At 51.6% G+C, this 23,341-nt stretch overlaps 1 protein-coding gene across 3 annotated transcripts in view; it reads right to left on the minus strand.

Moving 5' to 3' along the window:
* The window catches only part of PLXNA2 (plexin A2), a 206,946-nt gene that overhangs the window by 173,595 nt on the left and 10,010 nt on the right, over positions 1-23,341 (minus strand). For all 3 annotated transcript variants that reach the window (XM_027074538.2, XM_027074541.2, XM_027074543.2), the window contains exons 2-3: positions 8,023-9,289; positions 1,113-1,295 (exon numbers count right to left, since the gene is read on the minus strand). In XM_027074538.2, the coding sequence (XP_026930339.1) occupies positions 1,113-1,295; positions 8,023-9,255 (1,416 nt within the window). In that variant the 5' untranslated portion in view covers positions 9,256-9,289. The remainder of the gene's footprint in view (positions 1-1,112; positions 1,296-8,022; positions 9,290-23,341) is intronic.

A 23,341-nucleotide genomic window follows, 5' to 3' on the forward strand; every position in this document is an offset into this window, starting at 1 on the left:
GCGAGAAAAGGGTTAAAGGGCCTCAGGATCAGGCGAACCAGAAGAGGTCTGGAAAGTTCAGCACCTCCACACAAACCTAGACCTGTTTTTCTCACCTCCTCTGAGCTCAGCACAAGCAGAAGGCGGAAATCCTCCCTCAGGTTCCCTCCCTGCCACCCTCCTTCCACATTCCCCAAAGACATCTCTCTCCCTAGGCTCTAAATGGATTCGGGGGAAAGGGCCGCAGGGGTGACGTCAACATCAAAGCGTGCGATGCGGTGAGGTCTTGCACCCACAGGTGGCGGGACTGGGGAAAGGTGGCAGAAGGGTAAGCTTGGGAAAAGGGGATTAGCTGGGACCGGAAAGAATGTGGCTGCTGTAATCCCACATAATGAACCAGACGGTGCTTCGTCTCTGCACCCTAAGCACTAGACAAGCAGGCACAAGCTGCTGGTTTCAGCCTTCCGTGCTGCCGGCCCCAGCCAGCCAGTGCCCTCCAGCTGGCAGAGGGGCCCAGGGCAGGCATGAGATAAGATGTCGACTTCCTCCTGGCAGCTCAAGCCCGGAGCGGGGGGTGGAAGGGCGGGGAAGAGTCTGTGATCGTGGGAAGAGGAAAGGCAAGAGAGCGGTAAGCCACCCAGCCACCCCAGGCCCTCATCAAAGCAGCACGATCCTTTGCCTGGGTCCTTGGATGTGGGACCCATGACCTGCTTCAACCAGGACGCAACAAAGACTTCTGACCAGTACAATCAACTCTATAAACCGTGGGAAGGGATGCGTGAGGTGGGCGATTCAAAATACAGATGGCCAAAGCATCGGTTCTACTTGATTTGGAGATAAAGGATGATTCTATTTCCCTCCCTTCGGGTGATGTGCCTTCCTAATCCCGTGAAGTTTGGGCAGTACTGAAATATGCTCACGTTCCCTAGACACTCACTCACTAATGACTGGGAGAAGCAGCTAGAAGAGAAGCCACAAAATTAACCCCTACCTACTCACCCCCATGCTAACCCCCCTGCCCAAGAAAGGGAAGAGTTGCCTGTGTCAAATGTCCACCAACAGCAAGCTTCCAGAAGGGGCTCTCCGCTAAGGAGCTGAACGGCATTGCAGTGTCTGGGTTCACAGACTCTTACCTTTTTCAGCTTGCCACTCTTCGTCCCCACAAAAACCACGCTGTAGCCATTGTAAACGTAGGAGGCCACTGAGGTCATGCGGTCCCGGCTGGTGGTATACAGGGTCAGTCCCTCCACTGGAGTCGAGCCTCCGAGAGGCTGGTTGATGTCCAGTCCACAGAAGTTGTCATCAATGGGGACGGGCTGGAGGGAAGGGAGGGAATTGGGGTGAGTGACAGCAGAAGTACGGCAGAGTCCCTATACGAGCCCGCACCCAACCACCAGCCCTAGGGCACAAGGCCTCAGAGAGGTACAGACGTGGGGTTCAGGAACCTAACATACGCCTCAAACAAAAGCATCTCACCAACTGACTCACAAATCCCACGTTGGCTCCTGCGAAACCAGAGAGAAGGATCCGTAGCCTTTATCACACTATATTGTAGCCACCCACCTACCCTTCTGCTGAGAGATCCAGGGGCAACTAGGAAAGCTGATTTCGGGCACTCATTTTCTGATCATTTTAATGTCCCTGCGGACCATACCATTGTATAGGGATCCTGCTCTTTAGACAGAGGAGATTCAGTCTGGAGGCAGCGTCGTAGGATTTCTACCAACTGGAGAGGGGTTCTTGTTTGTGTCTTGGGCTGCAAGGTCTCCCTTTAGGCATAAGGAATTTTAAGCCATTCAATCATTCACCCCATGCTATACTGGGGATAGAACGAAAAGGGTCATCAAACACGGGACAGGCCCTTATACTTTGGCAAAGTTACTTAAGTCACATAGACCTCAGTTTCCTCATTTGTGATACTACTTGACCATTTTTCTGAGGAGCAAACGAAATAACCTGTGCAGCAGAGATTTTGTTAAATTATACAATTTCTACTGTTGTACATGATAGGTTTTCAATAATGTTCATGTAGATATAAATAAAAGATAATTCTACAGGTGATATTCTTCCCATTACCAGGTTTTTGAAGGGACTGGTGGTGTGCCTGTATAAAGAGTGTCTTTCAGGAGTGCCTGCACCGGTCAGTTGGGTAAGCATCCAACTCTTGATTTGGGCTCAGGTCATGATCTCTCAGTTCATGGGTTCGAGCCCCACATTAGGCTCTGCAGTGCAGAGCCTGCTTGGGATTCTTTCTTTCCTTTCTCTCTGCCCCTCCCCTGTTTGTGTGCACACACATACTGTCTCTCTCTCTCTCTCTCTCTCTCTCTCTCTCTCTCTCTCTCTGTCTCAAAATAAATAAACATTAGGGGTGTCTGGGTGGCTCAGTCGGTTGAGCGTCCAACTTCGGCTCAGGTCATGATCTCACGGTCCGTGGGTTCGAGCCCCACGTCAGGCTCTGTGCTGACAGTTCGGAGCCTGGAGCCTGCTTTGGATTATGTGTCTCCCTCTTTCTCTGCCCCTTCCCCAATCATGCTCTGTCTCTCTCTGTCTCTCAAGAAACGAAAATAAAACGTTAAAAAAATTAAAAATAAATAAATGAATAAATTTTTTTTTTTAAAAAAGAGTGTATTTCGGTGGACACTAGAGCATCTATGAAAGACGATCACCCTGAGTAAATGAAAGAATAGCTTAACCCAAAGGGGGAAGACCTGAATTCTAGCCTCTGCCCTGCTGCTAAGTGGCTGTGTAAACTTGCAACAGTCATATCCTCTTCGGGGGCTGGGAACACGGGATATTAAGTGGATTATTTCTAAGATCGCATTCAGTTAACAAAAAAGACCATGCTCCTGGAGGAAGGGGGCTGCCAAAGGGTTTGTCCTGCCTGCACAGCACCTAGCCTGGGGCTGGGCCAGGAGGGGCCTCCGAGGCATCCCGGTTGACGCACAACCAAGAATCCCACGGGCAGAGGCTGCAGACTTTGGGCCAGAAAGAGCCCAGAGTCTTGCAGCAGCTGTTCCTTCTGGGTCTGAACAGGTATTCCGGAGGGGGGAAGGAAATGACTACTGTGGGAAACATAGAAAGCATGAGGGAGAAACCTGCAAACTGTCTCCGGCTTCCTCCTCTCACCCTTCCCAGGGAACAGCAGGCTGGTGCATCACTCACTGACAGTCTATTTCCTTGGAATAATTGGTTTAGGAGCTGGGGCATGTGATGGCTAAAATAGGGACTTCCCTTCCATTCCCTTCTCGGATCCAACGGGAATAGAGACTCATGCCTTGTGATTCCTTGGTGTTCTGTAGAGGGCTGATACTGGTAGGAGGAGCTGCCCTTGTGTGTGTGTGTGTGTGTGTGTGTGTGTGTGTGTGTGTGCGCATTCTTTAGGAAAGAGACTGATATTCTGGTTAAGGATGACCTTGAACAACTCTAAATAATGGGGAGACCCACACAGCAGAAGGGATAAGTTCCTCGAGAAGGGAGCAAAGCGGTGGCCTGCTGGACAGCTCATGAGGGATGACTGTGTGCGTGTCTAACTACAGTGGCATCCCGCTGGTGGCTTAAAATCAGCTGTGGTGGGAGTATTTGCACCAGGAAAATTGGCTAATGCTTCTAATTAAGTGTCCCCAACCCACCCGGACTGCCTGAAGAGAACCAGCCATTTAATATTTATGAGCATATCACTAGACTGAATGATGGAAATGTCTAGTTCCCTAGAAAGTCAGGTTGCAGGAATCAGTTACCACTTTTTAGGTTTTCCACTTTCCTTTCTCATCCCTACACCATAGGCAGCAGGTACCCTGGTAAGACACAAGAAATCTACATTGTGGTCCTGTTTCTACCACTAATTAGCCATGTGACTTTGGTATGTCATGGGCCCTCTCTGAGCCTCAGTTTTCTCATCTATAAAGTGAAAGTATTAGACCAGGTGATGGTCAAGCTTTCTTTAGTCCTGAAAGTTCTTGATTCAAGGCTTTAGCTTCCTTTCCACAAAAGGGCTGGTAAGGCTGCAGAGTCTGGGCACAGGCATAGCCCAAGCCAGTTTCTGAGTAATGATGACAGAAGCAAAAAACCTTGCCAGTGATTGTGGATTTCTCTTTATTGTTCCTGATTCTAGAATCTCCAGAACTGTAAGGGAAATGGTTTTTTGAGTGTTTGTTTTTGTTTTTTGGGTTTTTTTTTTTCCTGAGCCCCTGGAGTTGGCTGGTATTTCTTTCTCTCTTCTCTAAATTGTCAGGTGTTTCCAGACATCGGAAGCCCCTTTATCTTTGCCCAAATGGTGACAGCTTGAACTACGGCTTTCCTTAGCAGCAGCATGGCTAAACAGAAAGAGCTTGGACTCAGAAGTCATATGGGCTGAACTGAACTCAAACCCCTGCTTGGTCATTTATAGCTGTGTCGATTTAAGCAATTGACTTCATCTTTGTGAGCCTTTGTTTTTCCATCTGCTAAAGGGGGGGTGATCCTCTTTGCTTCATAGGGTTATACTGAGGATCAAATGAGATCAAATGAGATGACACTTAAATTGCCCAGCTCAGTCTTCAGTATGTAGCTTCCACTCAATGAGTGACAGCCCTCTTCCTTATCCTTTTTGTAGGGGCAAAGCTCAAGTCCTTCATCTGAGAGCTCCATGCTAGTCCAGAGACTATGTTAAAATTAATCCCTGGGACCACAGCTTCTCTCACCAATCCTTAACCCTCTCCAAGGCCACCAAAGATCTCTGGATGCCCAGGTCTGGGACTCCTTAGATGATAAGGATTTTAAGTGGCTCATCTTACAGCTTCCCTGCCCACCATGCTGTAAAGTTTGCACCAGATGAGTGTGATTTTCAGGGGTGGGGCAGGGGGGCTGATGAAGGGCTGTTCTTTGAGGCCCTGGTCCCGCCTACTGTCACCTCTCTCCCAGTGCCTTTGCTGCTCTTTGGTCACTAGCCTGGGCTTGTCTCTCTGCAAGCCACTGGAGCCAGAGAAGGGTGGTGGCTTCCTCTTCCCTCTGGCTCAGAAGCAGGCAGGAATCAGCGGTTTCCTCCTGACAAGGCCCCCTCTGGGCAATGGGAACCAGGCAGGACTCTGCAAAGGGGGTTAACCCTTGCATTCCCTTTCCGCTTTTTCTCACTGGCTGGGGACCCTAGGTTACAGAATTTCAGGGCCGTAAAGAACTCTGGAGATTATCCAATTCACCGTCCCCATTTAATAAAAGTGCAATAACAGCAAATAACTGTTTCTTTGTTATTATGGTTAATATTAATAATTATAACTTCCATTTACTGAATGCTTATTAAGTGTCAAGGATTGCACTCAGGATTTTACGAACATTTTCTATTTGACCTCCATAATAATCATACATGAGGGTATTATTAGCTCTATATTAAAGATGAAAAAATTACAGCTCAGACCAGGTACACAGCTTGCCCAAAGTGATACAGTTTTGAGTGGCAGAACTGATTTTTAAGTACAAATCCGTTGGACTTCAAAGTCTATTGTCCTAACCACTATCCTATCATACCAAGCGAATGACGCTGTGAATAGAAGCATAGACTAGGCATGACCTGTCTTCTTGCTTTAAGAAGTGACTTTTGGTCCTAACAGTAGGCTCCCTCGATTTAGGATACTCAGAGGGCCATATGGGCCCCTTGGTCTCAGATATTTTCCCCAGGCTGCAGATCCAGAGTCTACAGCACTTTGCACAGAAATCTATCTTAGCACTTGTCACACATCACAATAGTTAACTAATAATGGTAAACCTAACCTGGCCCTAATCTTTGTGATGTATTATCTCATCTGATCAGCCCATGAGGCAGGCGGTATGAGCCCCATTTCGCAGATGATAATGTAGAGATGTTAAATTACTTCCGAAGCGAGGAAGTGGCACAGATAGAATCTGAACTGTGATCTTTGTCTCTGAAGTCCAAACTCGTAGCCACTATCTCCCTCTCTTTGTCGCTCCCTTTCTCTCTCTCTCTCTCCCACTAGATCATGAGATATTGTACGAGTAGTTATCACATTGTTTTATGTCTGCATCCCCAGTGGCCAGGACAGTGCTAGGCACTCGGAACATCTTCAATACCCTCTTATTAAATGGTTGGATGGATGGATGGATGGATGGGTGATGGATGGGTAGAGAGGATGAATGGAAGGATGGAGAGAGGGATGAATGGATGGATGGATAGATGGGTGGATGGGTGGGTGCTGAATGGATGGAGGGAGGAATGGGTAGGCAGATGGATGATGGATGGATGGATGGATCACGGTGGTGACCGCTTAGATGGCATCTTGACCCTCTGTCAGGACAGTGTTTGCCACTGATGTTTTTACCTATGCTGTCCTCAGGTCTGGATCCTGAGCCTCCCTTACTCGCTTCTTTTCCCTTTGTCCAGACTCCTGATTCTTCTTCCCCAGTCTTCAATCTACCAGTCAAGCTTGACTCCTTTCCTGCTCCTCTAACTTACATATCCATTTGCCTCCTCGGCTCCCTCACTTGTCTTCCCAGTGGCCCACAGAGCCCTGCATGTGGACGATCTGGTCCCCGTCACCACTGACCGGCCTCATCCCCTACCACTCTTTCTCCCGAATGCTCTCTACTGCTCCTCACACACTCCCAGCATGCCTTGAATTCTTTGTTCTTGCTGCTCCTTCTCTGGAATGTTTTCCCTAGATATCAACATGACTCACTTCCTTACCTTCCTCAGTCTGCTCAAATGCCACTTTTCCAATGAATCAACCTTTTTGGGTATTGCCTCTCTCTCTTCCCTACTTTATTTTTCTCAACAGTAATTACTGACCTCTGACAGACGACACACCTTATGTATTTATTTATTTCGCTGCGCTAATGAAAGATCCATGAAGGCAGGGAACTTTGCTGTCTGGCTCACCGCTGAAGCCTGCAGTGCCTACAACGGTGTGCCAGGTGTGATGCAGGCACTATACACACACACACACACTCATACATATGTGTATGTATGTGTATATATATATATATACACACACACACACACACACACACATATATAAACACACACATATATATGTATATATACATATACACACATACATATATAGATATACACACATATATATACACATACATATATATGTATATATACATATATATACACATACATATATATACACACACACATATATATACACACATATACACACACATATATGTACATATACATATACACACATACATATATACACACACATATACACACATATGTACACACATATATATGTACATATACATATACACACATACATATATATACACACACATATACACACACATATATACACATATATATGTACATATACATATACACATACATATATACACACACATATATGTACACATACATATACACACATACATATATAGACATACACACATACACACACATATGTACATATACATATACACATACATGTATAGATATACACACATGTATATACACACATATACACACACATATATACACACATATGTATGTACATATACATATACACACATACATATATAGATATACACACACATATATATACACACACATATATACACACACACATATATATACACACATGTGTATGTACATATACATATACACACATACATATATAGATATACACACACATATATACACACACACACATATACACACACATATATGTACATATACATATACACACATACATATATATAAACATATATACATACATATACATATACACACATACACACACATATATATGGACATATACATATACACACATACATATATATATATATATATATATATATATATATACACACACACACACACATATATACATATGAATCATAATGACTCAATGGGATCAACAAACATGCCCCAAGTGTCTGGTATAGGTCAGACTCCGTGTTACCGGTCACAACCAGATAACAGGAACACGAAAACCTCTCTCATTTCAGACTCCTGCTGGATACAGCAGGGTGTGCAACGGCGCGCCGGCAGGAAAGAGGCTGCCGGGACCACGGATGGGGACGAGAGTGAGGCGAGCGCCTCCTTACCGCCTTGGTGCACTGGACATCCTTCCCCAGCAGCCAGTTGAGCTCCAGGTTGCCCTCGCCCTGGTAGCAGGACTGCAAGCGCTCCTTGATCTGCAGGTTGATGGCCCGGATGGGGAAGGCACAGAGGGCAGAGTCGTCGGGCGGGTGGTGATACTGCTTCTGGCCTTTGGAGAAGATGGCAAAGAGCACGTCATCCTGGCCGCTGATGTTGAAGGCCTGGGCCAGGGACTCCCCGGGCTTGGCGAGGTAAGCGGCCTGCAGGAGGCGGTACTCAACCCCGGCCCGCGTGCAGCCGAAGGGCAGGGACACGTAGGAGTGGAACTTGGGGTCGTCCTTGCAGAGGCGCACGATGCGGGACGTGTAGAACAGGTCCCCTGCCGAGTTGATGGCCACGCCCTCGGGGGTCTCGGGCTGCACCGTGAGGAAGTAGACGAAGCCCCCGCTGGCGAAGCCGTAGATGTAGAAGATGTCGAAGTGGGAGACCAGGGCCAGGGTGTCGGAGGGGATCTTGATGAGGGAGGAGACGAAGTCGCTGTGCAGCTCGTAGTCGAGCATGGCAGAGGACTCAGGGTCACGGGGCAGCTTCCTGCTGGACAGGGTCGGGAAGTAATCCTGCTTGCCGTCCACGGCCGTGCCGATGAACAGCTTGCCGTCCTCGCCATCGGAGCGCACGATCACGCCGTACATCGTGCCCGTCTTGTTGACGCTGGACAGGTAGTGCTCCTTCTTGTGCGAGGGCTCCACCAGGATGAAGAGGTCGTCCAGCCGCAGCAGCTTGCACACGCCCTGGTAGAGGCTCCCGCAGGCCAGCAGGCGGTTCTCCGAGTAGTCGATGATCAGCAGCTTGTTGACGTTGTTGGTGAGGGTCAGCACCTCGCTGCAGGGCTGCACGATGAGGGGCGGGTAACAGGACTTGTTGTCCTCTTCCGGCCCCGTCTTGTGAGCCACCTGGATGGTCAGGTTGCCCGTCAGCTTGTACACCCGGTTGATGGCCCCCACGTACACCGCGCCCGTGCCTCGGTGGACGGTCAGGTGGTTGAAGGTCCAGTCCCGGTTCTCCGAGTGGAAGGTGCTGAACTGAGGCATGCCGGCCGCCCCGGGGGCTAGCAGCACCCAGACCACAGAGAGCAGGACCACAGACCAGCGGTCAACCTCTGCAGCCCGTGGCCAGGGCCTCCTCTGTTCCATTCTGAGTGGGGCGGGGACGAGGACACAGATCCTCTGGGTTCTCATCTACTCCACCTTCCCGGCCGGCCCTCACATGATTCTGGAAAACACAAGGCAGGGTGGTCAGACTGAAAATAAATCCTGGGAAGAGGGAATAGGATGGCCTGACCCAGGGTCCCAATCCCGACTAGCTCTGAGTCTCTTCCTTCTGTATTTTGGTTTTTCTATTTTTAATATACTTTTCCCCCTCTTTGGGATGTTCAGGGAATCCTGTTATCTATTTTGGTCTCCAGCCTTTACGCTGTAAAGTACATTTTTTTTTTTTTTACTTTACAAAGCATCTCTATTTCTGTCTTCTTAAGACATCGTTTTTTATCTCAGAGAGGTTAAAAGACTGCTTAAGTTCACCCAGCCGGTCGATCCCAGCATCGGCACTAAGGCCGGTCTTCCCTACCCAGATGTCACGGCTGTCCTCTCCCTGTCGAGTGGAAATCTCGCCTGTTTTTTAAAAGCTTGTTTAGAAGACCCTCTTCCAGGCTCTCCAGGTCAACTACTCCCAGAGTCTGATACCGCAAATAAAATTCCTTCTTATTTCAGACTTCCAGCCCCTCACACGCTGCATTTCATTACCTTCTCATGCTCTGTGCTCTACAGGGAAATAGAAGAGGTGCTCATCCTGAAAAACTGCTTCCCACTGCCCCTCAGCCTCGTCCTCTCCAGAAAGAAGAAGCCCTGATGGTTAGCTGTTAGAACTTGTTAGAAAAATGAACCACACAGACACTGTCAGGACTGGGGTTTCCACATGGACCATTCGGGAGCCTGAGGAGCCCCAGGGAGCAGGGTGGATCCCCTCCACCCTGCTTTGGGATGGTGGGGGGGTGGCAGGGATGGGGGGGTGTCGTTCTGCCTCTCCGGTGAGCAGGTGGCCGGGTCGGGTAGAAATTACTTCAACTTCTGCTTCTCTGCAAGGGCAGCACGGGAGGAGGCAGGCCTCCTTGCAGAGGGGGACCGGCTACCTGAGTCCCGCGTTACCTGAGTTCTGGGTTTGGAAAATGTGGGCGCAAAGGGAGGCGAGTTGAGGATCAGCCTCATTCAGCCACTGCTGGGGCCCCGCGACTGTTTAAGGATTAGCGAAGTCAACGCCAGGCCTCAGCCTGTCCTGTCTGAAGCCCAGTTGCCCTCCTGTCCTGACTCCTTTGCTCCTTTTCCTCTGATCCCCAAGCTCTAAAGCTTTTTCTGTATTCTACGGAAGCTGCCCAGAAGGGCACGGTGGGGCTCCTGTGGAGAGCTTCTAGACTCCCGGGCAGAGGATGAGAGAGTAGAGCCTGTCCCATCTCTAAGCACCGTCTCTGACTTCTAGGGACAGGGACAGTGGCTGAAGCAGCAGGTGGCAGCAGCAGGAGGAGGCAGCGAGCTGTCTGGCAGACAAATCTGTTCTCCAGCTGGACAGACTGTCCAGCAACCTTCTCAGGCAAGTCCAGACGGAACTCTGGGCTCAGGGGGCGGCAGGAATGGAAACACCCGTACCAAGGATGGAGACTTTGCTCCAAGGCAGCTTAGGAGCATCACGTCCCCTTCGGCCCCCTTAATCTGGCCGGAACGGGTTAGAATCAGAACAGGCGCCACCTTGGAAATCCGCACAGCGTTCGCTCTGTATCTTTAGAAAGGCCCCTCCTCAAGGCCCAACAGCCACCATGGTGCCAGAGGGAGGCCCCACCTGACGGCCCTCTTCCAACCAGGCTCCACTGGGGTGCTCTGGGGTGACTCATGAGGCCCCAGGCTTCCTTGGAAAGAGGAAAGCAACAGCGGCATGAGGCCCAGGCTGACCTCAGCGACTTTGACACAGCCCTTCCGGCCCCACGCGCGCACCGGCAAAGCCTCCTGACAGACAGAGCTTTCGGTTTGAAAACCAGAGGTTATTTTTAGCTACGTCCTGGGGCCGGTAGCAGGACGTGAATTCCTCAAGAGGAGCTGTGGAAAGGAAATAACAGAATGCTCACGTTCTCCAGCCGGCCCCCGGGAACTACGAGAGACCATTCCGAGCATGTCCCCGTCTCTGGGTAGAAAAGCTCCTTTGGTTTCAGGCGGAGTGTGGTCTCCCACCAGGAGCTGTGAGGAGGGTGGTTATGTGTCACCACCCTGCACATGGGGTTTGGTCTTTTAGAAAGTGTGCTCTGAGACACCCGGGCACCGAGCTGGTGGACGTGATGCTCTTGCCTTCTCCACAACACGCCCGCACATACACGGTCAGCCCGTGGCTGGAGGAAGAAGGTTCTGGGAGCAGAGATAACTTCAAAGGACACGGTGTGAGGTTAAGATCAACCACCTCAGCCCCCTGCCCACTATCCACGTGAGGCAGTGTGAATAGGGAGTGGCTTTTGTTGTTAGGCAGACTTGGGGGACACATCTGGGCCCCGGGGCAAGCCAAGTCTCCCGTCTCTTTCTGGCAGACTGGGGGCGATTATAGAATCTATCTCTAAGGTTGTCATGAGAGTGAATGAGATGGCACGGGGACCTGTGAGCACGGCGCCCGGTGCACGGTGAATGCTCAACCGGTGTCAGCCGTGATTATTATCACGGAAGCCTCTCGAGGAGACTGTGTTTCAGGAATCCTGCCAGAGCTCTTGAGCTCCGTTATTTGTTCATATTCTTCCTTTCCATGAGAATAAACATTGCAGGTAGACCTCTGAACCCTGGCTCTCTCTGACCCGGTGAAGCCTGTATCATGGGAAGGGAATGGATCCACGGTGATCTTCTCTATCATACTATTGCACAAGTCCCAACATAGCTCTCTGCAGCCTGCAGGGAGGCTGGTGGAGGTGCAGAATCCTGGGAGCTATGAACTATGAATGGGAAAACTGGCCGATGCCTAGAAGGTATGAAGTCATGGGGCAGGAGGAAGAGCCAGGGATTCAAATCCTGCCTGTGTCACCCAGGAGTACTATGGCATTAATCTTGTTTGGCATCTCCCTGAGCCTGTTTCTTCATCTTAAAATAAAGGGGGCCTGAATTAACCAGTTTGTAAGATCTCTTCTTTCAGGTGAAGTGATACCTTGAGCTCCTTTCCTTTTGCTCCTAGAATGTTCAATTGAGACTGAGGTCCTTCCAGGCTCCCTGGTAAGGCTGCTTAGGCCAGGAGTTCTCACCAGACCACCACAGTGGGCTTTTCCCTCTCGTCCCTCAGTCAGCATCTGCTCTGGGACAGACGGCCCCTAGGGCCTGTGATCTGGCAGCCGTGGGCCCTGGTGAGCTGGGGTTAAGGGGAGGCACGATCTGCCGTGCAGGGCTGGCCAGGGGACGCTCACAGTCCACGTTGGGAATGTGGCTTTCACAAGGACAACAGACTTAACAGCCAAGTTGAGAGCTTCTGTCTCTCTATGCCAAGGCTGGTTATTACCAGGTAGCCATCCCAAAGCGGGGCCCCACTGGCAAGGATTGAGTCTCCTGTCTGAGTTCAGCGGAAAGCAGAACGGTTGTGCCTCTGGTGACGGGCAGTGTGCTCTAATGGTTAAATGCGTGAGCTCTGAACCCAAGATGCTTGGATTCAAACAGAGCTGACAGCTGTGTAAACCTGGTCAAGGTCCTCAGCCATTCTGTGATGCTATGTCACTATCTACATAACATGGGATTAGTAGCGGCATCTACCTCATCGGATTATTACGATGTAGTCAGTTAACACAGATAAAGCGCTTGGAATGACGTCCAGCCCGTTGGAAATGTTCGAGATACATCAGCCCATGCTATTAATAATTTATTTGTCAATATTTCCAGCTCTTCTTGAACGCCATCATTCCATGATCGGTCTTAGAATGAAGTTTCCATCCTCGGTTTGGTAGAAACCAGTGAGCATGTGCCCATGACTTGGGGACCCTAGCATTTCTTCCTAACCCCAATTGTCTGATGTCAACCTCGGGAGTTTTCTCTCCATGATGCCTCCTTCTTCCTGTCACCTCTCTCTCTCTCTCTCCCTCTCTCTCGGTGACTGTTTGTGAAGTCACCTTGCCACATGCATTCTCAAGAGGCGACACTTGCTTATTCTGTCTTCTCCCCAACCCTAGTCCCAATCAGGATGCGCGCTCTATCAGCCAAGCCCGCGGAGACACCTTACTCAGAGCACTCCTGACGCCAAGGAGAGGCACACTCGCCTCTTTGGGAAGCAAGTGCCACTAAATATTTTATTTGGAGGGCTTGATGACGCCCCCCCCGCCCCGATCAGGATTCAGGAGGCAGGTGTTGGTGACAGGCAGTCGAGGCATCTAATACCTCCCAGACCCGTTGCTGTCGGTGCCAAGGGCAAAGCAGGGAGGAGATGACAATCAGACACAACTGCACCAAGCAGGTGGCTCACACAGCCAGGATGGGGACAGAGAGAAGGTACACGTGGCAATGAAGGCCGTGCAGTCAGAGGAGTCAGCCGCTGTTCCCGGGCTGCCCTTCCAGCTCGTTCCTCGCCCGCGGCAGAGTGAAGTCCGTCCTCTCTGCCAGCTCTCCCTTCTGAGGAGGAGGGCCCGACACACAGGGAGCGGGGCCTGTGCTAAAGGGGATTGTAAGTTTGCTTCGATCCACTACTTTTCTTTCTTCTCCTTCTTCTTCTTTTTTAACAAAGAAACAAAAGCCCACGGAAAGAAGACAAATTGTCCACTGTGACCCCAGATGAGTCAGGGACAGGCTGGACCTGGTGACAAAAAGTCTAGTGCTTCCTCTGCTGCAGGTGAAAGGGTCCTGGGGGTCAGTTGTGTTCTGCCTGGAGACCGCCCAGTTTGGGGGAGAGAAGGTGACTCTGCTGGTGGCAGTCCCGTGAGGGGCCAGCCTGAGCCTAGCCTGGGCAAGGAGCGGGTACACGGGGCAGGCTCAAGGAGGCCAGGGATTGAGGGCCATGGGGGGTGAGAAAGCCACCGCCCATGGCTCCTCTCTGTGTCGGGGGAATGACCTCTTCTGACCTATTCTAAGCCTCGGCAGTCGTCCCATGCAGGAAGGGCACCCACATTGTGACTTGGGGGCTGTGGTATCCCATGCCACATCCCTCTGGGGGTTAGGCGACCTCACAGACGGGTCAGATGTAGTCTCAGCCCAGGAAGCCCCTTCTTCCCAAAGGGAACTGCAGCAGGAGAGACTGAAGTTAGATATTCAGGGGGACATCCCATCTGGAGAGGACTCCTGGGCTTCCTGCCAAGGAGCCTGGACTTTTCTAACAGTGAATTTTCCCCACCGCTGTCCAGGAATACGTTTACCCAGAGGCAGGGGACTGGTCCCAGTGACCTCAGAAGGCTCCTTTGGGTTTAAGACTTCTATGAATTCAGGTCTACGAAGATAAAAGGTCTACATGTGAGATTCTGGGGCCCTGGCTCGTTCCCTGTGGCGGAACGATCTTGAAGGACCCGTCATAATGTCATCTGCACAGTCATACATGCAAACATCCTGAGCGTCACTCTGTCTAACACGGACCTCGGAGGTAGTCCAGGCACGTTGGGTAGCACAAGGTGAGCGAGAGGGCGAGCGCAAAGGCCCCGGGTAATGCCGACAGCTGAAAGGCCTCAATTAGAGTAAAAGGAGCTATCTGGTATTTAAATAATTATTAGATTGAAGGAATAATCATGGGTTTGGGCTGATTTTTTCCCCACTGTCACCCTGATGGCGTCTATAATATTATTATTCAAATGCCCATGATTCTCATTGAGGAGAGACCCAGAGAGAGAGAGGAGAGAGTGGGGGAGGGGGCGGGAAACATGGAGGGGTGGGAGGGAGGCTCATTTAATCTCCATGTGACAGGGCTGCAGGAGGTACGATTAGTCTTTTTCTTATTTCAGCTGTCACTCATGCACAGACACCGAAGATTGTTATTAGCGTATTTTATGCACGCGATTTAAAGGGAAAAGGGGGGGGGGTTGTGGGGGAGAGGGAGAATTTCCTACAGAAAATAAAGGGACCAAAGGAACAATTTAGATGTCACTGCTATACCAGCTGCATTTGCTTCATTAATCGAATGTCATTTTTTCCCCAGACTCTGTGCTGTTATGTGAGGCAAAGTGGCTACATCTCGCCCCAGAGCGAGAGGAAGAAAGTGAGGGAGAAAACGGGCCTCTGCCTACATACCCTCCTGGCATCCTTCCCTGAGAAGGTGAAATCGATGATACTGTGGCCCTCCCCTGGGCGTGAAGACGACTTTTGGTGATGGTTTCTATCCAGCCACCTTCTCGCACTGTGAGAGGGGAGATGCCCTACCAGTCAGTGTGGGGGACTCCTGTCACAGGTGGGGAAGCCAGGGCCAACGTCCGAGAACCAAGGAGGAAGAGAAGGAAATCTGAGGAGGCTCTACCACTCCTCATCAGCGGTGCAAGAGGAACCCATATTCCGGGCAGTGAGGCAGTGAGGCTTGGTGACCAGAGCTGTGGGTGGTTCTCCGCTCTGGATCCCACATGACGACGTGATGGCCATGGACCCTACGTCTCAGATGTCACAGCGGGCAGAGGCAGAGTGATGGGGCAGAGTGCAGACCCTGGGGGTGCTGGCAAGAAAGGCGGGCAGGCAGGCGTCAGGGATTCAATCACGAACCCCCCAAATTTGTCTATCCAAGTCCTGACCTCCAGTTATGTGACTGTATTTGGAGACGGTGACTTTATAGACGTAATTAAATGAAAATGAGGTCATTAGGTTGGGCCCTAATCCAAATGCCTGGTGTCCTTACAGAAAGGGGAGACTTGGACACAGAGGCCGACAGGCACAGAGGAAGGATCGAGTGGAGACACACGGAGAGAAGACGGCCAGCGATAGGGCAGGGAGAACGTCCTGGAACAGACCCTTCCCTCATGGCCCTTGGAAGGAGCCAGCCTTGCAGACATCTTGCCTTGTGGCCTCCGGAACTGTGAGCCAACACATTTCTGCTGCTGCAGCCACCCAGTCCGGGGCACTTGGTCACAGCAGCCCTAGCCAGCGAACACAGCAGGGGGTGGATAAGATACTCTAACATCTTGGCTCAGGGGGGTCGTTCTTTTAAAGAAAATGGGCGTGCGTGCGCGCGTTTGCAGAAGCCATCGCAGGGCCGAGGCATCAGAGACATCGGGTTCTTCACATCTGTGTGGGAACTGAGGGCAGCAAGGGTGCACACCCTTTCACCCGGAGAACTCCTCCGCGCTGCCTTTCACTGCTGTTCACAGAACACCACCAGCGGGGGCAGAATCGGCATCTGCATGTCTCACCAGTCCGGCTCTTCCTGCAGCGTGTTTCCTCTCCCGTCTGCTTGCTCCCGCCGGGGACAGTTGGTATGTCACCTGCAGGCCCCCAAAGCCCTATGGGAGAAGCTGCGACTCCCTCCACCCCACCCCGGCTCTTCCTCCGGCCACTGCCTTTTCATACCAGGCGAGGGTTTTCTGTTGCCTTTTTTTTTTTTTTTTCCCAGCTCTCCCAGTGGGCTCTGATGGGGCCCTGGAAACCACACCAGCTCTCCCAGGGCCTTAGCAAAACATGCAGTGTTTGTCCTGTCCCCTCACAGGCTGTAAAAGCTTGGAGTTGTCTCCCTGAATTATGAAGGGTTCCAAAGACGCACACTCACTTGAGGGGTGGCGGAGGGGAGGGGGCCCGGCTCTTTTCTGGGGCACTGCCTGGCTGGCTTTGCAAAGTCAAAACAAGATTCATTACCCTGGGGCCGGGAGCAGGGAGATACACCGCCTGACCCCGCAGACCTGCCCCATATGTCATGGGCCTGTCAGAAAGCTCCCAGAATTCCCTTTATTATCTAAAGGTCGCCACCCGGGCAGCGCTGAGAGAGCCCATGGTCTAAACTAAACTACAGGAGCAATCAATTTCAAGCAGCTGCCTTCCCCGCCATCCCTTCCCCCTCCCCCTCCCCCTTCCGTGGGCTCTGCCCTCTTCAACCCCCTCTGGGGGATGGCCAGGGAGGAACACGCCTTGCCATGGCCACCTCACCCCTGGGCAGAAAGAATTTCTGCGAATTAGCAGGACTCTGAGCATCAGGCCCCGGAGCAAGACTGCCCTCTGCACTGCGTGGGGCCTAGAAAGGTCACCCCACTTTTCCCCTTACTCTAAGCCGGACCCTGCTTCAGCCATCGTAGAAGTGGGGTTACTGTTCTGGTCAATGTTATGGGCTTAAAGGATAGAAAAAGGACTTCTCAGGCTCCTTCCAAAGGCAGACTAGGCATAAAAGGGGGGCTACGGCTTTGCTAAGTCGAGTCAGATTCATACTAGGAGACTTCATAACCTGAGGGCCATGAGTTTCATAAAACAGCAAGTGCCATTTGTTTTCTATAACAATAATATAAAAGGGGGCTAACATTATTATTAGCGTTTATTACCCACTTGCTACGTGGCACCCTGTGCTAGATCCTTTCCATATGCGGTGGAGAATTCTGTGATTATCTTGTAAGATGGGTATTATCCTACCCATTTCACAGATGAAAAACCTGAATCTCAGGAAGGATGACTAACTAGGCCAGTGTCATTTTGCTAGGAAGCAGGACTTTCTGATGCCCATGTTGTCCTCACCCTTACACCCTGCCTACCTATTTAGATGTTACTTTTTTGACCAAATCCTCTTATCGCTGGTCTGGGAAAAAAAAAATCAGTAGAATGATCAGTAAGATCGGGCAAGTACTTTATTTTAAAGGTCAAAACCTGAGGCTCCCATTTTATTTCGGTAATGGAGCAGGCTGGGGTAGGGTGGCACGGGTCGAGATATCGGTTACAAGGTGGATTCTGGGGCTGTTTTGTGGCAAGAGGTTTGCTAGCTGGCGAACTCTCTTTTCAGGGGCATTTCAAATGACCTTTCCAAGAAGGCTGGAGATGTGTCTCCTACCTTCTCGTCCCATCCTTACTGTAGGCAGGAGAGCCACGAACTCTGAGGTTGAAATGGGGCAGGAGAGCAGGACACAGGGTAGAAAGTGCCTGACTAAATTGTTAAATAAATTACAGTTACTCCATATAATGGCATATTATGCTGCCATTAACCGTAATGTTTTCAAAGAATAATGACACAGCTCCGATTCACAGCAGTGGGAGGGAAAGGGAGAGAAAAGGAGAGGGAAGAAAAAAATCCAAACAAAACCCCAGGCATTCATCTCAGCTCTCAGGCAATGGATTGGCCCTCAATCCCACTTACTTTCTCCATAAATTGCCCAGTCGTTCTCCTCTTGAAGGAAAACTGTAATGGCCCACCCCCACCCTGCCCGAGTCCCCGGCACTTTCTGCTTCTCCTGCAGAAGCCCCTGCCTCTCTCCTCCCTGGTGGCTCCCAAGGCCGGCCACGGAAGTGCTCTAGAAACAAGGAGCTCTCCCCATCATTGCTGCTTCACCCTCACGGCAGGAAAAGGAGCCATTCGTGCCAGATCGAGATGCATTTTTTAATACTGTCCTTTCCCAAAACTCAGGCTTCCGCAAAGTTCGAGAGTGGGCCTCCTGACCAGCAAGCCTGGTGGCGTCTCCCCGAAAAAGGCACATGTAAGACTGTCCCGGAGACTATTTGCAGAGACGGACCCTGAAAGCCACTGGCAGCTAATTCAGCCACAGACACCCTGCCCAGTGTGCCTCGTGCCTCAAATTCCTTGTCTCACTTTGGCAGGCACATGGCCAGAGTGTGACATCCACCCATGGAAACCCCTTCGGTTGCCCAGAGGGGCTTGAGGCTGGACGGCCAAGCACCCAAGTTCAAGTTCTCCTCAAGCTGGCTCTTCTTTGTCCAGCTTCCCTTTCCACCTCTCCCAAAGGCACTCCACTCCCAACAAACTGGTTCACGTGTGGAGTCCCCAGGACACCTTGCAGAATTTCACCTCTGCAGCTGCCTCTACCTGTCTCCACTTTCTTCTTTGCCTATCCAAACCCCGTCCATCCTTCAAAGCTTCAGGAAACCTCTAGGACCTCCCTGCCCCAATCGCCTGTCTCTCCTCCAAAGTTATTCAGCAACTGTTGTTTTTAGCACACACTGCATTGCCAGGGTGGCTCTCTCGCTATGCGACTGTGTCCTATCCATCGAATCAGAGGCTCTTGGAGTGCAGGAATAATCCCTCATGCTCTTCAGCATCTCGTGCAGGGGTAGCAGGATGCCTTTCCCTCCGTTCTGTGCTCAGTCTGAATCATGGAGCGCAGGGGAGAGGGGAGACAGGGATGCCCCTTTGCTTTTCTCAGTGACTAGTCTGCGCTTAGACATGGTGTGGACTAACACACGGGGCTCAACCATTTGTCATAACGGGTGGAGGTAGTGAGGAAGGGAGCAAACTGTTCGGGAAGGACCCTGGCTGGTGTTCATCTCGAACCCGCTGGGGAAAGAGCAAGTGTCACTGGGAGGTGAATGAGGTGGGGAGAAGGATGAAGAAGGATCAGCTGGGGTGTGTGTGGGGGTGGGGGGGGGGCGCCAGCTCTGCCGGTGAAGAATGCACAGCACAGGATGCACAACTTTTCATGCAGGAAAAGTCTTGGCAAGAGGGCTCCAAAGCCACAACCTGCACAAGTTCACAGATCACATGACATGTCTCTAATAGTAAGCGGCCAACTGACAGCGAGAGGGATCAAGAGCAGAGTGGGGTGGGCTGCGATTCCCCTAGGGAGGCTTCAGAACAGGGTTCTTCCGTCAGGGGGTCAAGCTCACTGCAGTGCATGTAACCAGGCAGCAGGTGCAGAGAGGAGACCTGGGCTCGGGTCTCGCTCAACCACTTCCTAGTTCGGTGACCTTGAACATGTTATTTAACCTTTTGGAGCCTCCATCTGCTGAAGGACACCTCACAGGGTTGTTGGTGAGGCTCAAGGAGATTATGAATGTGAAAGCGTTCTGCTAACCCCACAAGCTTTGAATAAACATCAGTTACTCTGGTTTCCGTTTTTGGAGAAACACTGTGCAAGGACACCACCTGCTCGGCAGCAAGGGCTGCCCTGTGTGTGCTGGGGATGAAGGCTGGAGGCTCCGTTTCAGCCAGGGGATTCTTATGCCGCGGAAGCTCCTGAGGGTCCCGGCCTCTCAGGAGGAAGTGGGTGTCGCGGGTCCCTGTAGCCCTTCTCCCCAGTCCCCTGAGCCCCAGGCTTTCCACCTCAACCCCCACTTCCTCTCACCTTGAGGGTGATTTAAGGGCCACTTCTGCTGCTCTTGGTGATTCATCCAGGTGCCCTTGGCAGGAAAGAGGGAGGGAAGGAGGAGAGAGGAAAGCTGGCCCATAGGAGGAGGAGGAGGAGACGATGCTGAAGACAGTCCCTGAGCTGGAGCTCCGTGTTCTCCAGGCTCTTCCCAGACCGGCTCTGGCCAGCATGTAGGGTGAAAACTCCCCTCCCCGATCCTCCCCCGCATCTCCTCCTCTCCAGTGCTTTTCTGAACTGACAGCCCGCCTTCGAATACAAAGTTGTAACTCCTTTTTAAGGGGAAGCTTCTTAAGCAGGCTGGGTCCCCACCCTGTACCTTCCCACCTTCTGTTTCTATTATTTTCCTCTCTTTGTCTGAGACGCTGAGCTCCTGCAGAAAAGATCCTGAGCTGCCAGGCAGCCTCTCTTAAGTAACAGGCACATTCACACTCATGCACACGGAGCAGGGGGAAGTGCTCTGGAGCCGGATAAAAGGGAGCCATGTAGGGATGGGAGGTGGTTGGCATTCCCGAAAGAGATCTGTCTGCTTACGGGGCTTGTCTGAGCTGAGATGCACAAGCACGTGGTCTGCAGGACCCTTAACATCTGGAGTGGCATTAAGTCCCTTGATGAGTAGACAGGGGAAAAGAGAGACTTCCTGAGACCCTTGCAGTCCTATTAACTCGGGACATCGAGGACCCCCGCTCTAACTTTGAGGGAAAGTGAGGTGCACAATTATCAGAGAGGCTGACGCGGGGAGAAGAATGTGCTGGAGGGAAAGCAGGGGGAATGCAGGCTGGTGCAGCGCTGGGGGACCTGGGGCAGGAGATGAAAAGAACTCCCTGAGTGAGAATCTGGCCCGGATGATGAATGGGGTGTGAGAGAGGAGCCTGGAAAAGGGTAAACAGCCAGGAGGGAAGCAGGGGGGAGGGAGGGGTGAGGAGAAAGAATGTTGAGGTCAAAGAGCAGAGAAAATGCTCTTGGAGTGATTGATTCAAGATCCAACATGTTGCACACCCGGATGGGTGCACACGTGCACACGGGTGTGCTTGCGGGTGTGCTTGGCCACCGCCTCTCGTCGCGTGCCCCTGCCAAGGGGTGAGCAAGTCTGTTTCTCTACCAGACCCATCTTGTGCCCTCTGGAAATCCTTTCTTCTGCCATTTAGTTCTCAGGACCCGGTTCCCCCCTCCCCCATAATGCAAACAGCCATGTGTGCAGTGATTTGAGGGTTCATTGAGCATTTCCCATATGCTATGTCATTAACCTACCCCTCCCGCAGCCTGTGAGGGACAGCGGCCACAGCAGGACCCCCTCACAGGTGAGAAGACAGGTATATCTGGGGTGGAATATTTTGGCAAAGGTACTAGATGTGTTGAGGGGGGGACTTCGGGCTCCCGGGGTCAAACATGTCACCCTGCTGCCTGGGGTTGGAGGCAGGAGCCACCAGCTGAGATCTCCAAGGAGAGATCACCTGCTCCAGGGATCCCTCTCTGCCTCCAGGTGGGCAAGACTCTGGTCATCCTCAGGGATGTGCTGCGGAATGGGGGGTGGGGCATCAGGAGCCCAACTCACGCTTGAGTTCTTGGGGACCCACCCCCATGAAAGAGGAAAAGGCCTGGTGGGGGGCATCTGGCCATCCACACAAAGCCATTTGGCTCCCCCTCGGTCCTGGCTGGTGGGAAGGCACAGGGTAGAGAACCCCCAGGGCTGGTGCAGGTGGTGGCTGATGGCAAGGCTTTGTGAGGGGAGTAGCTGGGGGCCCCCTATCTGCTCGTAACTGTGGGGCAGAGAATTAGCTGCCACCTCCCCCTCTGAAGACCAGCATGTTTCCCGCGTCCCTGTAGCCAGCCCAAGGACAAAGGCATCTCCTGCCCCTGTGGGACTGCTCTCCCACCCACCCACCCTCTCCTAGGTCTCTCCCCTGGCCCTCTGCTGCTCTGCAATTCCCAGCCCTGGCAGATCACTGATTAATTCAGGGCTGTTTAATAACCCTTCCATTTCGATGAAACAAGCTGTCTTGTTTTCTTTATTTTTAACACAGACTTTCGTTTCTTCGCTAAGCATCGTACTGTCATTTAAATTTCTCTGTCTCCAACCAAGCTGATAATAGACTGGAGTGAGCAGCTGTTTCCGTCCCGCTTATGACAACGATTAGAAGTCGGAGCTGTGCAGGCAGAGAGCTGACCAAGACTCGCTTCCCACCGGTCTGCCCCTGCTTGGAGACGGAGTACTCATTTGAACGTGATTACGGAGAATTCTGGCTCCAGGGGAGACCAGGGCTTAGCCCAGCCTAGCCATCCCGGCACCCTGCTCTGAGGGGAGTCGTGGGGGCGAAGGAGTGAGAACCAGATTGATTTACTATGGAAGGAAGGCCAGCAGCTCCGGGTCGTTCTCACGAGCCCAAGCCAGGGCCAACAGTCAACTTCGCTTCCAATGGAGCCTCTTCCTCCATCGTATTTACTGAGCAGCAAACAGGGACTCCAGTGGGTGGGGATCTCAGCCGTCACCCATTATACCTTTCTGCTCCACAGAGGAATCCCTTCTGGAGACCTGGCTGTCACCTTCCAACCTCTGTTTAAATTCCCTAAATGAAGTAGGACTCATCCCCTCCCTCGGCGGCCCCTTCCGGGTCAGATGGCTCTGGTTAATCTCCCTCTCCGCCAATACTTACACTCAACCTGTCTGAGCGTCATTTATTTGCATCCCTCTGCCTCTCTTGCCATATTGCAAGCCTGTCAAGAGCCCGGACGGTGACATTCCTCCCATTACTCTTGGCACGTCGTAGATATTCAATAAATGCATGTTCAAATCAAATTAAATCATATTGCAATAACTTCAATCTCTGCAAGTAATGTACCTTTCTTCTACCTGGGCGGGCTTCTGGTGAAGCTTCCTGTCTTTCTCTAACCTGGACGGGCATTCTGCCTCTCCCTGTCCGGAGGTTCTGAATGGCTGCTTCCCGGCGCCAGGACCCTGCTTTTTCCTCCAGGCCCTGAGGGACTACACAGCTGGGGGAAAGCTTGGCCAAGAAAGCTGTGGGCATGCGGTGGGAGCCAATCAGGTGGCCTGGACCAGGGCCTCTGGATCCCAGCTCCCC

Source organism: Acinonyx jubatus, chromosome E4 (genome assembly GCF_027475565.1).
Source record: "Acinonyx jubatus isolate Ajub_Pintada_27869175 chromosome E4, VMU_Ajub_asm_v1.0, whole genome shotgun sequence".
Taxonomy (NCBI): Eukaryota; Metazoa; Chordata; class Mammalia; order Carnivora; family Felidae; genus Acinonyx; species Acinonyx jubatus.